Source organism: Hypanus sabinus, chromosome 10 (assembly GCF_030144855.1).
Source record: "Hypanus sabinus isolate sHypSab1 chromosome 10, sHypSab1.hap1, whole genome shotgun sequence".
NCBI lineage: Eukaryota > Metazoa > Chordata > Chondrichthyes > Myliobatiformes > Dasyatidae > Hypanus > Hypanus sabinus.
The window spans coordinates 156851370-156865807 of NC_082715.1; the positions used below are offsets into that span (position 1 = coordinate 156851370).

A 14438-nucleotide genomic window follows, 5' to 3' on the forward strand; every position below is an offset into this window, starting at 1 on the left:
TATCCCTTTAGCCGATCCCCTTTCCAGCTCTTAGCTTCACCCCACCCCCTCCTGTCTTCTCCTATCATTTTGGATCTCCCCCTCCCCCTCCTACTTTCAAATCTCTTACTATCTTTTTTTTCAGTTAGTCCTGACGAAGGGTCTCAGCCCGAAACGTTGACTGTACTTCTTCTAGTAGATGCTGCCTGGCCTGCTGTGTTCCACCAGCATTTTGTGTGTGTTGTTATCTGGATTTCCAGCATCTGCAGATTTTCTTTTGCTTGTGATTCGAGTAAAGATCGGGATGTTATGGAGTGGCCTAAACTGTCTACAATCAAACAGGTACGGCGCTTCATGGGGTTTGTGAACTTTTATCGCCGCTTCATCTGTAATTTCAGGTCCATCGCGGCTCCAATTAACTCACTCACCAAGAGGACGTCAGCAGGATTCCACTGGACGGACGGTGCCGGCCGAGCATTCCCAGAGCTGAAGCGGCGTTCCACCTCTGCCCCGCTGCTGCAACCTGACCACTCCTTGTCGAGGTGGATGCATCTGACGTCGAGAGTGGAGCTGCGCCCTCCAGCCTTTCTTTCCCGCTGCCGAGAGGAATTACGATGTTGAGAACCAAGAGCTGCGGCTGTCAATGAGGCCCTGGAGGAACGGCGATGCTGACAGTTCGATGGATCTGAGGACAATGCTGATCCAGACCTCGTGTATCGCTGCACCGGTGATCTGGGAAACAGAGGCAGAGGCGAGGGCCGCCCAACAGTTGGACGCAGGCCCGGATGGGGGACCTCCCAACTGGCTGTTTGTCTCTTTGTGGTGCGTTTCAAAGTGCTGGAATGGGGTCACTCCTCCCATCTGGCTGGACATCCGGAAATCCAATGGCCCCAAGAGTTTATGAAGAAAAGTTTTTTGTGTCCATCTGTGTGCCAGGATGTCTATGACTTTGCCCCCACATTGCACCAGTGCCCTGTGAGTCTACTGTCTGGGCTCCACCATCCCTGGTCCCATCCCTCAGTAGATTTCATCACAGGCCTGCCCGTCTAACGGAAACACCACCATTTTGGTCATTGATCGATTTCTTCGAATCTGGAGGAGTATGCTGCAGTTGTTACCAACTTCATTAAAACCTGTGGGGATGAGAGTGTGCCCACAAAGACTTACTGTACATTCCCAAACCAAAAGCCGTGGATGAACCAGAAGGTTTGTCGTCTGCTGAAGGCTGGATCTGTGGCATTCAAGTCTGGTCACCCAGGTCTGTACCAGAAAGCCAGGTATGATTTGTGGAGGGCTATTTCAAGGGTGAAGAGACAATTTGAAATGAGGTTGGAGCCGACATTGGATGAACAGCAACTCTGGCAGAGTCTGCAAGACATTACTTCCTACAAAGCGAAACCCAGTAGCATGAATGACAGTGATTCTTCACTACCAGGTGAACTTAACGCCTTCCATGCCCACTTTGAAAGGGAGAACACAACTACAGCTGTGAAGATCCCTGCTGTACCTGATGACCCTGTGATCTCTGTCTCAGACGCCGATGTTAGGCTGTCTTTAAAGAGAGTGAACACTCGCAAGGCAGAAGGTCCCGATGGGGTACCTGGTAAGGCTCTGAAAACCTGTGCCGACCAACTAGTGGAAGAATTCAAGGACATTTTCACCCTCTCACTGCTACGGGCGGAAGTTCCCACTTGTTTCAAAAAGGCAATAATTATACCAGTGCCTAAGAAGAATAATGTGGCCTGCTTTAATAACTATTGCCCAGTAGCACTCACATCGACAGTGATGAAATGCTTTGAGAGGTTGGTCATGACTAGGCTGAACTCCTGCCTCAGCAAAGACCTGGACCCACTGCAATTGGCCTATCGCCACAATAGGTCAATGCCAGACGCAATCTCAATGGCTCTCCACACCGCTTTAGACCACCCGGACAACACAAACACCTACGTCAGGATGCTGTTCATCGACTATGGCTCAGCATTTAATACCATCATTCCCACAATCCTGACTGAGAAGTTGCAGAACCTGGGCCTCTGTACCTCTCTCTGCAATTGGATCCTAACTGGAAGACCACAGTCTGTGCGGATTGGTGATGACACATCTTCCTCGCTGACGATCAACACTGGTACACCTCAGAGGAGTGTACTTAGCCCACTGCTCTACTCTCTATATACATGTGACTGTGTGGCTAGGCACAGCTCAAATACCATCTGTAAATTTGCTGATGATACAACTATTGTTGGTAGAATCTCAGGTGGAGACGAGAGAGTGTACAGGAGTGAGATATGCCAACTGGTGGAGTGGTGCCACAGCAACAGCCTGGCACTCAATGTCAGTAAGACAAAAGAGCTGATTGTGGACTTCAGGAAGGGTAAGACAAGGGAACAGACACCAGTCCTCGTAGAGGGATCAGAAGTGGAGAGTGTGAGCAGATTCAAGTTCCTGGGTGTCAAGATCTCTGAGGATTTAACCTGGTCCCAACACATCGATGTAGTTATAAAGAAGGCAAGGCAGCAACTATACTTTATCAGGAGTTTGAAGAGATTTGGCATGTCAACAAATACACTCAAAAACTTATATAGTTGTACCGTGGAGAGTATTCTGACAGGCTGCATCACTGTCTGGTATGGAGGGGCTACTGCACAGGACCAAAAGAAGCTGCAGAAGTTTGTAAAACTAGTCATCTCCATCTTCGGTACTTGCCTACAAAGTACCCAGGACATCTTCAGGGGGCGGAGTCTCAGAAAGGCAGCGTCCGTTATTGAGGACCTCCAGCACCCAGGGCAAGCCCTTTTATCAGGTAGGAGATACAGAAGCCTGAAGACACACACTCAGCGATTCAGGAACAGCTTCTTCCCCTCTGTCATCCGAATCCTAAATGGACTTTGGACACTAAAGATTTTCCAGGGCAGCCCTCCCCAAGCTCCCGCACTCGTGGTTCAACATGTGTTCAGGCTCGAGGCTTCCCTCAGGGGGTAGTGGCTGATCAAGGACTCCAGTTCACACCCCATCTTTGGAAGACCTTCTCCTCTCTAGTAGAAGCCATGACCTGCCTCTCGTCTGGCTCCAACCCCTAATCTAACGGTCAAACAGAGACCGAGCCAAGAGCTGGAGACAACCCTGCACTGCCTTGCCTCTTCCAAGCCCACGTCCTGGAGCTCCCAATCGGTTTGGGCAGAGATCGCCCACAATAACCTCCAGCCGTCTCCATTTGAATGCCAGAAGGGATTCCAGACCCCGCTCTTCCCTGATCAGGAGATCGACGTAGCAGTTCCTGCTGCTGAACAGCCGATCCTTCGCTTCAAGCGAAGACGAGCCAGGGCTTTTCTGCTGAGCGTCCAGAAACAGCAAGCCCGGCAGACTGATCAACTCCGTCAACTGGTGAGGGCTTTCAAGCCAGGAGGGAAGATTTGGCCGGCGTCAAGAGATCGGACCCTGAAAGTCAAGTTGGCCCCATTCACACTGGAGCAGGTCCCATATGGGTTGTGAAGATCCACCCAGTGTCCCGTGTTTCCTCGCTCGACTTCTCCCTGGCTGCTTGATGGGCGTACGGGTACGGGTAAGGGCCAGTACCTCATGGATTGGGAGGGGTATGGTCCTGAGGAACATTCTTGAATCCCAGTAGACAACATCCTGAAGAAGTCTTTCATCCGGGACTTCCAGTGGGCACAGATCTGTGGCAGGTTATGGAGCTGAGTGTAGGGAGGGGGGCCCTGCCATGACCACACACTCTGCAGCGGGGTCAACGAGCGCCCACAGGCGGGTTCAGCAATCGCACTCGGGAATGTGCACGGTGCAGCTAAATACTGACTCGTTACGGTGTGATTAACTCCCTTCTTTTCGTTGTAGTCTTGTCGAGACAGCTGCATTACAATCCCGACTCACCGTTGGGAACGAGGACTGCGATTCGACGGACGCTGGAAGTGAGCGGCATTCATTTTGTGCTTCGATTTTACTTCCAGTCTGAGAGTTTCACTTAACGCCCCGCTGTGGCCTAGCATTTATTACTTCCCTTTCCTTTGAAATTCTGCAACCTGTGTCATTAAAGTGAACAGGTGATCTGCCTGTCTCTCCCCCCTTCGCCGCCCCTCTGTATGGACAGTCAAGCTTTTCACTGTGTTTTAGTACACTTGACAGTACCTCGGGCGAGCTGTTCGCCTGGGGCATCACGAGACACGGAGACCTTCCCGTGGCCACACCGTCCCAGCCGTGACTGGGAATGACGATGAGTAGGAGGGAGCGAGGGGTGAACTTACATATGATTGATGCTACTGGTGACAGAGACAGCATTCCCTTCCTTGTCCACGACCGACAAGTGACTGGTACCGTACGACTCCGACACGAGAAGGCGATTTTTGTAATATGCTGGGTCATTGGTTTGGTTGTGGATGAGATGGCGGGTTCTTGCGATGACCCCTTTGGTCAGCAACAGCTGCATCTGTGGGGAGGAGAAGCATCTGAACTGGGTATGGGTGGGGAGACCGCAGGGTGACCTTCCTGCCCACCCTCGGGTGACTGCAGCCGGGGGCAGAACAGGTGAGGCAACTTGGCAGAGTGTTGGGCAGAGAACCGTCTCCTTCTGAGGACTGAGCTCACCTTGCAGAGTGTGTCGGGGCAAAGTCCCCAGGGAGATCATGCAGACCTTGAGGTAGGCAATTGCAGATATTTGAATCATCCTTAGCGACAGGAGAGGTACAGGAGGATTGGAAGACAGCCAGTATTGTTCTACTGTTTCAGAAAGGCTTTAAGAATGAACCAGAGGTTATAGGGCAGTAAGCCTGACATCAGTCGTGGGATAAATGAGCACTTGGACAAACATGGACTGATTAAGGATAGTCAGCATGGCTTCGAGCGTGGTAGGTCACGCCTAACCAATCTTATACAGAGTTTTTCAAGCAAGTTGCCAGGAAAGTTGATGAGGGCAAGGCAGTGGATGTCGTCTACATGGACTTTAGTAAGGCCTTTGACAGGGTCTCTCCCGTATGGGAGGCAGTCCAGGATGTTCAGCCGCTCGGGGTTCAGAATGAGGTAGCAAATGGGGTTGGACGTTGGCTTTGTGGGAGAAGCCAGAGAGTGGTAGTGGACCGTTGCCTCTCTGACTGGAGGCCTGCGACTAGTGGAGTGCCATAGGGATTGTGGCTGGGTCGGTTAGTGATTGTCATCTGGATGAGAATGTGGTAAGCCGGATCAGCAAATTAGCAGGTAAGACCAAGATGGGAGGAGTAGTGGACGGGGAGGGAGGCCATCGCGGCTTGCCAAGGGATCTGAATCAGCTGGAAGAATGGGCTGAGAAGTGTCAGATGGAATTTAAGGTAGACAAGCGTGAGATGTCACACTTCGGTCGGACCAGTCAGGGTAGGTCTCACACAGTGAACAGTGGGACACTGAGGAGGGCGGCAGAGCAGAGGAATCTGGGAAAACGGGCCCATAATGCATTGAAAACGGCATCAGAGGTAGACAGGATTGTAAAGAAAGCTTTTGGCACATTGGCACAGGAGATGGGATGTTATGTTGAAGTTGTATAAAACATCGGTGAGACCTAATTTGGAGTGTTGTGTGCAGTTTTGGTCACCTGCCTGCAGGAAAGCTGTAAATGAGGCTGAAAGAGAAATGAGAAAATCTACCAGGATGTTGCTGGGACTATTGGACCTGAGTTATAAGGAAAGACTGAATAGGTTAGAACTTCACTCCCCGGAATGTAGAAGATTAAGGGGAGATTATGAGAGATATAGATAGGGTGAATGCAAGCAGGCCTTTCCACTCAGATTGGGAGGGACTACGACCAGAGGTCATGGGTTAAGGGCTAAAGGTGAAAAGTTTAAGGGAACATGAGGGAAACCTCTTCACTCAGAGGGTTGTGAGAGTGCGTAATGAGCACAAGTGGTGCATTCGAGCTGGATTTTAACATTTCAGAGCAGTTTAGACAGGTACATGGATGGTAAGGGTATGGAGGGCTGTAGTCCTGGAGTAGGTCAATAAGGGGAGGCAGCTTAAATGGCTCGGCATCAACTAGATGGGCCGAAGGGCCTATTTCTCTGCTGTAGTTTTCCAGAAATCTAAGTGACAGGTCCAGAATAATATCTTACACTGATCAACAGAGATGTCATTGCCACAGTGAGGGGTGTGGGGAGTGTCAGTGTTACAGTGTGGGGTGTGTCAGTGTCACGGTGAGGGGTGTGGGGTGTGTCAGTGTTACAGTGAGGGGTGAAGGGTTTGTCAGTGTCACGGTGAGGGGTGTGGGGAGTGTCAGTGTCACGGTGAGGGGTGTGGGGTGTGTCAGTGTTACAGTGAGGGGTGAAGGGTTTGTCAGTGTTACAGTGAGGGGTGTGGGGTGTGTCAGTGTCACGGTGAGGGGTGTGGGGTGTGTCAGTGTCACGGTGATGGGGTGAGGGGTGTGTCGGTATCACGGTGACGGGTGAGGGGTGAGTGGTGTGTCAGTGTCACAGTGAGGGGTGAGGGGTGTGTCAGTGTCACGGTGATGGGGTGAGGGGTGTGTCGGTGTTACAGTGAGGGGTGAGGGATGTGGGGAGTGTCAGTGTCACAGTGAGGGGTGTGGGGAGTGTCAGTGTCACGGTGAGGGATGTGGGGTGTGTCAGTGTCATGGCGAGGGGTGAGGGGTGTGGGGAGTGTCAGTGTTACAGTGAGGGGTGATGGAGTGTGTCAGTGTTACAGTGAGGGGCGAGGGGCTTGTCAGTGTCACGGTGAGGGGTGTGTGGTGTGTCAGTGTCACAGTGAGGGGTGTGGGGTGTGTCAGTGTCACAGTGAGGGGTGTGGTGTGTGTCAGTGTCACGGTGAGGGGTGTGGGGTGTGTCAGTGTCACAGTGAGGGGTGTGGGGTGTGTCAGTGTCACGGTGAGGGGTGTGGTGTGTGTCAGTGTCACGGTGAGGGGTGTGGGGTGTGTCAGTGTCACGGTGAGGGGTGTGGGGTGTGTCAGTGTCACGGTGAGGGGTGAGGGGTGTGGGGTGTGTCAGTGTTACAGTGAGGGGTGTGGGGAGTGTCAGTGTCACGGTGAGGGGTGTGGGGTGTGTCAGTGTCACGGTGAGGGGTGTGGGGAGTGTCAGTGTCACGGTGAGGGGTGTGGGGTGTGTCAGTGTCACAGTGAGGGGTGTGGGGTGTGTCAGTGTCATGGTGATGGAGTGTGTCAGTGTTACAGTGAGGGGTGTGGGGAGTGTCAGTGTCACGGTGAGGGGTGAGGGGTGTGTCAGTGTCACGGTGAGAGGTGTGGGGAGTGTCAGTGTCATGGTGATGGAGTGTGTCAGTGTCACGGTGAGGGGTGTGGGGTGTGTCAGTGTTACAGTGAGGGGTGTGGGGTGTGTCAGTGTTACAGTGAGGGGTGTGGGGAGTGTCAGTGTCACGGTGAGGGGTGAGGGGTGTGTCAGTGTCACGGTGAGGGGTGTGGGGTGTGTCAGTGTCACAGTGAGGGGTGTGGGGAGTGTCAGTGTCACGGTGAGGGGTGAGGGGTGTGTCAGTGTCACAGTGAGGGGTGTGGGGTGTGTCAGTGTCACGGTGAGGGGTGAGGGGTGTGTCAGTGTCACGGTGAGGGGTGAGGGGTGTGGGGAGTGTCAGTGTCACAGTGAGGGGTGTGGGGTGTGTCAGTGTCACGGTGAAGGGTACAGGGTGTGTCTGAATCACAACGACCTCCACACCCCCCCAGCTCTCACCCCTCGCTCCCTGACCTCTGCTGCAATGTCCCGTGGCATTTAATGCAGCCCCGCCCAGGCAACTCACTCACAATGGACTCTGTGGTGGAAGGGAGAAGATTGCCTGACAGGCACCCAAAGGAGATCATCGCAGCCCAGGATCACCCTTGGGGGTAAACAGAGGAGTAACTGCTGGGAAGCTGACTAACCTTGTGAGGGTCCATCGTATCCATTTGTCCGACTCCAAATTTCAAGGCCTCGATGATACGATGGTAAGTCAGCATCCTCCCCTCTCCCTCCAGGGACTTCCTGGTAAAATTATATCCTGTCGGAAATCATAAAAATTACAATTGGACACCATTATTTCACCTTTTAGCAGTTCATTCTGAAGAGTGAATTGAATTGCTGTACTGACTTCTGTTCAGAATCCAGATCAGAATAAGTTTTATCATTCCTGACATACGTCATGAAATGTCTTGTCCTGCCAATCAGTACAGTTCCATATGCGAAATACAGCGGGAAAATCAACAAGAAATATATAAATGTTAAATAAGCAGTGCAAACTGCGACTAAAATTAGTGTTATCGATTCATTGTCCATTGATAAATTTGATGGCGGAGGAGCAGAACTTGTTCCAAAGACATTGAGTGGGAGTCTTCCAGTTGCTGGGCCTTCCCCGACTGCAGCATGGGACGGCCTGTGGTTGGTGTCAATTAGCAACAGGTTTCTGCAAACCCAACCCCTCCAGGCTCTGAATTTCACAGCTAAGCCTCCCGTTCCGGGTCAGAATTTCCTCGCAAGCTCCCCAATGCAGAGGAAGTGCTCCCTCGACCTGCACAGCCTTTCTGCAAGGCATGAAGCCCACAGCACCAACTGCAGATCAGTTCATCACCTGTTCTCACACACCCTCCCAATGCAAACTCACAGGGAGGGATGGATGGAATCAACGACCACTCTTCCTTCTGGCCACATCCAGGATCACCTGCTGAGGACTGGTCCAAGGGGGCTGTGGGCGATTCGGGCACTGGGCTGGACTCCCAGTCCCACTGGGTACTGAGAGAGGGGAGACCGGAGCTGGACTCCCGGTCCCACTGGGTACTGAGAGAGGGGAGACCGGAGCTGGGCTCCCGGTCCCGCTGTGTACTGAGAGAGGGGAGACCGGAGCTGGGCTCCCGGTCCCGCTGGGTACTGAGAGAGGGGAGACCGGAGCTGGACTCCCGGTCCCGCTGGGTATTGAGAGAGGGGAGACCGGAGCTGGACTCCCGGTCCCACTGGGTACTGAGAGAGGGGAGACCGGAGCTGGACTCCCGGTGCCGCTGGGTACTGAGAGAGGGGAGACCGGAGCTGGGCTCCCGGTGCCGCTGGGTACTGAGAGAGGGGAGACCGGAGCTGGGCTCCCGGTGCCGCTGGGTACTGAGAGAGGGGAGACCGGAGCTGGGCTCCCGGTGCCGCTGGGTACTGAGAGAGGGGAGACCGGAGCTGGACTCCCGGTGCCGCTGGGTACTGAGAGAGGGGAGACCGGAGCTGGGCTCCCGGTGCCGCTGGGTACTGAGAGAGGGGAGACCGGAGCTGGGCTCCCGGTGCCGCTGGGTACTGAGAGAGGGGAGACCGGAGCTGGGCTCCCGGTGCCGCTGGGTACTGAGAGAGGGGAGACCGGAGCTGGGCTCCCGGTGCCGCTGGGTACTGAGAGAGGGGAGACCGGAGCTGGGCTCCCGGTGCCGCTGGGTACTGAGAGAGGGGAGACCGGAGCTGGGCTCCCGGTGCCACTGGGTACTGAGAGAGGGGAGACCGGAGCTGGGCTCCCGGTGCCGCTGGGTACTGAGAGAGGGGAGACCGGAGCTGGGCTCCCGGTGCCGCTGGGTACTGAGAGAGGGGAGACCGGAGCTGGACTCCCGGTGCCGCTGGGTACTGAGAGAGGGGAGACCGGAGCTGGACTCCCGGTGCCGCTGGGTACTGAGAGAGGGGAGACCGGAGCTGGACTCCCGGTGCCACTGGGTACTGAGAGAGGGGAGACCGGAGCTGGGCTCCCGGTGCCGCTGGGTACTGAGAGAGGGGAGACCGGAGCTGGACTCCCGGTGCCGCTGGGTACTGAGAGAGGGGAGACCGGAGCTGGACTCCCGGTGCCGCTGGGTACTGAGAGAGGGGAGACCGGAGCTGGACTCCCGGTGCCGCTGGGTACTGAGAGAGGGGAGACCGGAGCTGGACTCCCGGTCCCGCTGGGTACTGAGAGAGGGGAGACCGGAGCTGGACTCCCGGTCCCCAATGCGTTCTGAGAGAGGGGAGCTGGGAGTTGGACGGGCTGACCCTGGGGGTTTCTCAGACCTCTCTGGGCCACATCTATGTGTCGGGGGGGATGCATGGCACCTAGAAAGATAGCCCCTCTGGCAGTGAAGCACCGTTATCTCCGGGTGTTTTGGTGTGGAACCCACCCTCCGTTCTCAGCATGAATGGGCCCTAACCGCTCATGGGTTCACATAAACACCTCCTCAGATCTGCACCATGGTCAGAGGCTTGCCTCTCCCTCAACCAGGAAAAGCCGTGCAAGAGGATGGTTCAGGAATTTCCCCTGTTCTGTATTGGCTTGAGTTCTGTGGGGGAGGTGCAACGTCCATGGGCTGCTGCTGGGTGTCTGCATTCTGTCTCAGCCTGAATCACTGACTGTCTGTCCCCTTTCGCAGATATGCCTGACCTGCTGAGTTGCTCCAGCGTTTTGTGTGTCCGTGAGAGCGAGTCTGCCGGAGGCTGTCCTGGGGTTGGAGGGAGCAACGGGGTTTCTTTCTATGTGCTCTGTGTTGTTCTGCTGAGCTTCACAAGCTGGCTAAGCTGCTGCCGGAGATGTGTGGCCACACTGTCTCCACACCCTGTGTTGTGTCGGTAGTTAACACTAACAACTCATTTCAAAGCTCAAAGTACATTTGCTATCAAAGTATGTGTTCTTTACACAACATAAGGGACAGCCACAACATAAAGAAACCCGGAAGAACCTACTGACAGAAAAGACCGTTGAACACGCGGTGTGCACACAAACCAACGGCATTCAGAGCTGACGTTCGGTAAACTAGAACCACAGCCGGGCAGCTCCAGCAGTCCAATAGAGACGAGTAAATCTCGTGGAGCAGCCAGCTGAATGTGCCCATCCCTCACCTACAGCCCTGACGTGTGTGTGTGTGTGTGTGTGTGTGTGTGTGTGCGCGTGCGTGTGTGTGTGCGCGTGCGTGTGTGTGTGTGTGTGCCCCTATCTCCTGGTGAAGTTGTCAGAGCACCGTCATGACAAACTTTTTGCACTGATCTTTTTGGTGATTTCTCATCATACGGCGTATTTTGGGCATCTGAAACCTGGAGGAGCCCATCCCTCCCATCAAAGGCACAATCTGCCCTTGACAAAGCCATCCTGACTATTCCTAATCATATTGCGCCTCTCCAAATGTTCATAAATCCTGCCTCTCAGGATCTTCTCCATCAACTTACCAACCACTGAGGTAAGACTCACTGGTCTATAATTTCCTGAGCTATCTCTACTCCCTTTCTTGAATAAGGGAACAACATTCGCAATCCTCCAGTCCTCCGGAACCTCTCCCATCCCCATTGATGATGCAAAGATCATTGCCAGAGGCTCAGCAATCTCCTCCCCTGCCTCCCACAGTAACCTGATGTACATCTCATCCGGTCCTGGCAAATTATCAAACTTGATATTTTCCAAAAGCTCCAGCACATCCTCTTTCTTAATAAAGTACCATAGATTCCGGACTACAGAGCACACCTGATTAAAAGCCGCACGCTCTAATTTTAGAAAGAAAATCAATTTTGTACTTGTACAAGCCGCACCGGATTTTAAGCCGCAGGTGTCCCACGTTGTAATATGAGATATTTACACAGAAAGATATTACACGTGAGGATTTTTTAACTTTTAATTAAATCCGTATGGTAACATAAACAAATATATATTGCAAATGCTTTTTTTCGAAGAGTGCCTGTAACACAGCTACTTTTAAATACACATACGTATCGGTAACACACAAATTACGTTGCGTATACTTTTTTACTGAACAGTGCACGAACAACATTCCAATATCTCCTAACGACTGGTAAAAAAATATATATACTGCAGCCTACCAGGAAAAGTTATTGATCGCCTTCTTCATCTTCCTCCTGCGCACTAAAACCATCAAAGTCCTTCAGTGTCCGAACTGAACAACCTCAGGATCTCGTCACTCACTTCAGTCTCTTCGTTGTCGCTCTCACTTGAGCGCACGCGGTCCTCTTCATCACGCAGCAGTCCAGCCTTTCGAAACCCGCTGGTGATGGTGGATGTTGTGACACGGCTCCACGCATTTAGGATCCACTGGCAGACTTGAGTTAAAGATGCTCTTCGCATGCGTCCTGTTTTGATAAAGGATTTCTCGCCGCTCGTCATCCAAGCCTCCCACTCAATGCGCAGCGCCACTTTAAATGCCCGGTTCACGCTGATGTCCAGTGGCTGCAAATACTTCGTGGTGCCCCCAGGAATCACAGCTGGAATTGAGTTTGTACTCTTGATGGCAGCTTTCACTGAACTTTCATTGTCAGCCGCTTAAAAAATCACCATCGGTGGAAGCTTTAGTCCGGATGCTGTGTAGCTCAGAACACAAGTAAAATGCGTTCTCTCATGGCCACTTGTTTTCAGTGTGATGGACGAGTCACCTTTTTTATTAACAGTCCGAGTGAGAGGCAGGTCAAACGTCAAAGGAACTTCATCCATATTTATGATATCATCTGACCCGATGGAATTCTCCGCTATCTTTGTTTGAGTGAATGTGCGGAAGTTAGCAAGTTTTTCCTCGTGGTTGGGAGGGAGCTGCTGACACAGAGTCGTGCGTACCCTGACGGACAGGCCTTTTCGTCTCATAAATCTAAAACACCACGATGGCCCACCTCTAAAATCTTCGATTTTCATTTTGGTGGTGATTGCTTTAGCCTTCAGTCTGATCTGCACGGTGGAAACACAGTGGCCGCCTGCTCTCTGTGTGTTAACCCAGTCTTCAAGAAAGTTTTCAAGTTCGGGCCATCTGCTATGATTACCTCTGAAAGCTTTTGTCGTCTTTTTGCATTGACTCAGTTCTTCACGCTGGCGTCTCCACCGTCTCACCATCCATTCATTTATGCCAAGATTATGTGCAGCAGCTCGATTTCCTTCTTCAACCGCCAGATTGATCGCCTTTAACTTAAAAGCTGCATCATATGCTTTTCTTCGAGTGTTTTCCATGTTGATGAGGCTGAGTACAAATGACTGATTTACAATAATTTAATTGTGAAAATGCGCTTGATTTATCGTACAATTTCATTGGACCTCTGTGAACTACTCATCAATTTTATTGGTCTACTGTTACGAGGCAAAATGTTTTTGGCGGCATGAAAAAAAAACATGCATTAGCCGCGCCGTTCAAAGCGTGGGAAAAAAGTAGCAGCTAATAGTCCGGAATTTACGGTACATGCTCAAGCTTTTCAGTCTGCTGCAAGTCATCACTACAATCACCAAGATTTCCACAGTGAATACTGAAGTAAAGTATTCATTAAGTACCTCTGCTATTTTCTCCGGTTCCATACACACTTTCCCACTGTCACACTTGATAGGTCCTATTCATCTCGTCTTATCCTCTTGCTCTTCACATACTTGTACAATGCCTTGGGGTTTTCCTTCATCCTGTCCACCAAGGCCTTCTCATGGCCCCTTCTGGCTCTCCTAATTTCATTCTTAATCTCCTTCCTGTTAGCCTTGTAATCTTCTAGATCTCTAACATTACCTAGCTCTCTGAACCTTCTGTAAGCTTTTCTTTTGTTCTTGACTAGATTTACAACAGCCTTTGTATACCAGTTCCTGTACCCTACCATCCTTTCCCTGTCTCATTGGAACGTACCTGTGCAGAACTCCACGCAAATATCCTCAGAACATTTGCCACATTTCTTCCGTACTTTTCCCTAAGAACATCTCTTCCCAATTTAAGCTTCCAATTTCCTGCCTGATAGTCTCATAATTCCCCTTACTCCAATTAAACACTTTTCTAACTTGTCTGTTCCTATCTCCCTCCAATGCTATTGTAAAGGAGGTAGAATTATGATCACTATCTCCAAAATGCTGTCCCACTGAGAGACCTGACGCCTGACCAGATCTCTGAGCAAAGTGCCTCAGTTTGCTCCAGCATTGGCTGACTCTCCGCTCTCTGTCCAGGCACTGCCCGCCTTGCCACAGTCCTCCTCCAGTTCCCAGCACAGAAACGCCAGGTCATACAAGTGGTTTCAAAGCTCAGCTTGGACGGGGAGATTACACACTACTGTTTGCAGAGATTGTTTAGCAGAAAGAGTGTGATAAATAAAGCAATTAGTTGTCTCAATGTTAATTTGATAAATAAATGAATCCTAATCAAGATTTCCAGCATCTGCAGAAGCTCCTGTATTGCTAGAAGGTGTTCCTGCCCCGGGGAGGGTGCTGCCAGCTTTGGCTGCATATGGAGGTCTGACACCTCCTACCCCTACTGATCAGGGCAAGAATATTCTGGCTGATTGACTCTTGGGCAATGGGGAAGGACTGTGGTTTCAGTACTGTCGGTGTGCCAGAACCCAGCTGGTATCACGCATCCTCTCTTCACGTGACACACGGCCTGTGGCTGCCGTATGGTGTTTCTCAGTGGACGTTGCAGGGGCAGGGTCTGAGACCTGGATGCCTGCAGTGCAGCTGCCACTCATACTGTGGAGACCAGGCATGAGCCAGACCATGGCAGTGAGAGACACAACTCACGGCCCATGGCTGCTGGGAGTTGACAGTCAGGCACAACTCAGAGCTCT

At 52.1% G+C, this 14438-nt stretch overlaps 1 protein-coding gene across 1 annotated transcript in view; it reads right to left on the reverse strand.

The window, feature by feature from the left end:
• LOC132401264 (glutathione hydrolase 5 proenzyme-like) overlaps positions 1–14438 on the reverse strand; it is a 195785-nt gene that overhangs the window by 14202 nt on the left and 167145 nt on the right. Inside the window, exons 7-8 of the mRNA XM_059983296.1 lie at positions 7829–7944; positions 4236–4417 (exon numbers count right to left, since the gene is read on the reverse strand). Coding sequence (XP_059839279.1) covers positions 4236–4417; positions 7829–7944 — 298 coding nt within the window. The remainder of the gene's footprint in view (positions 1–4235; positions 4418–7828; positions 7945–14438) is intronic.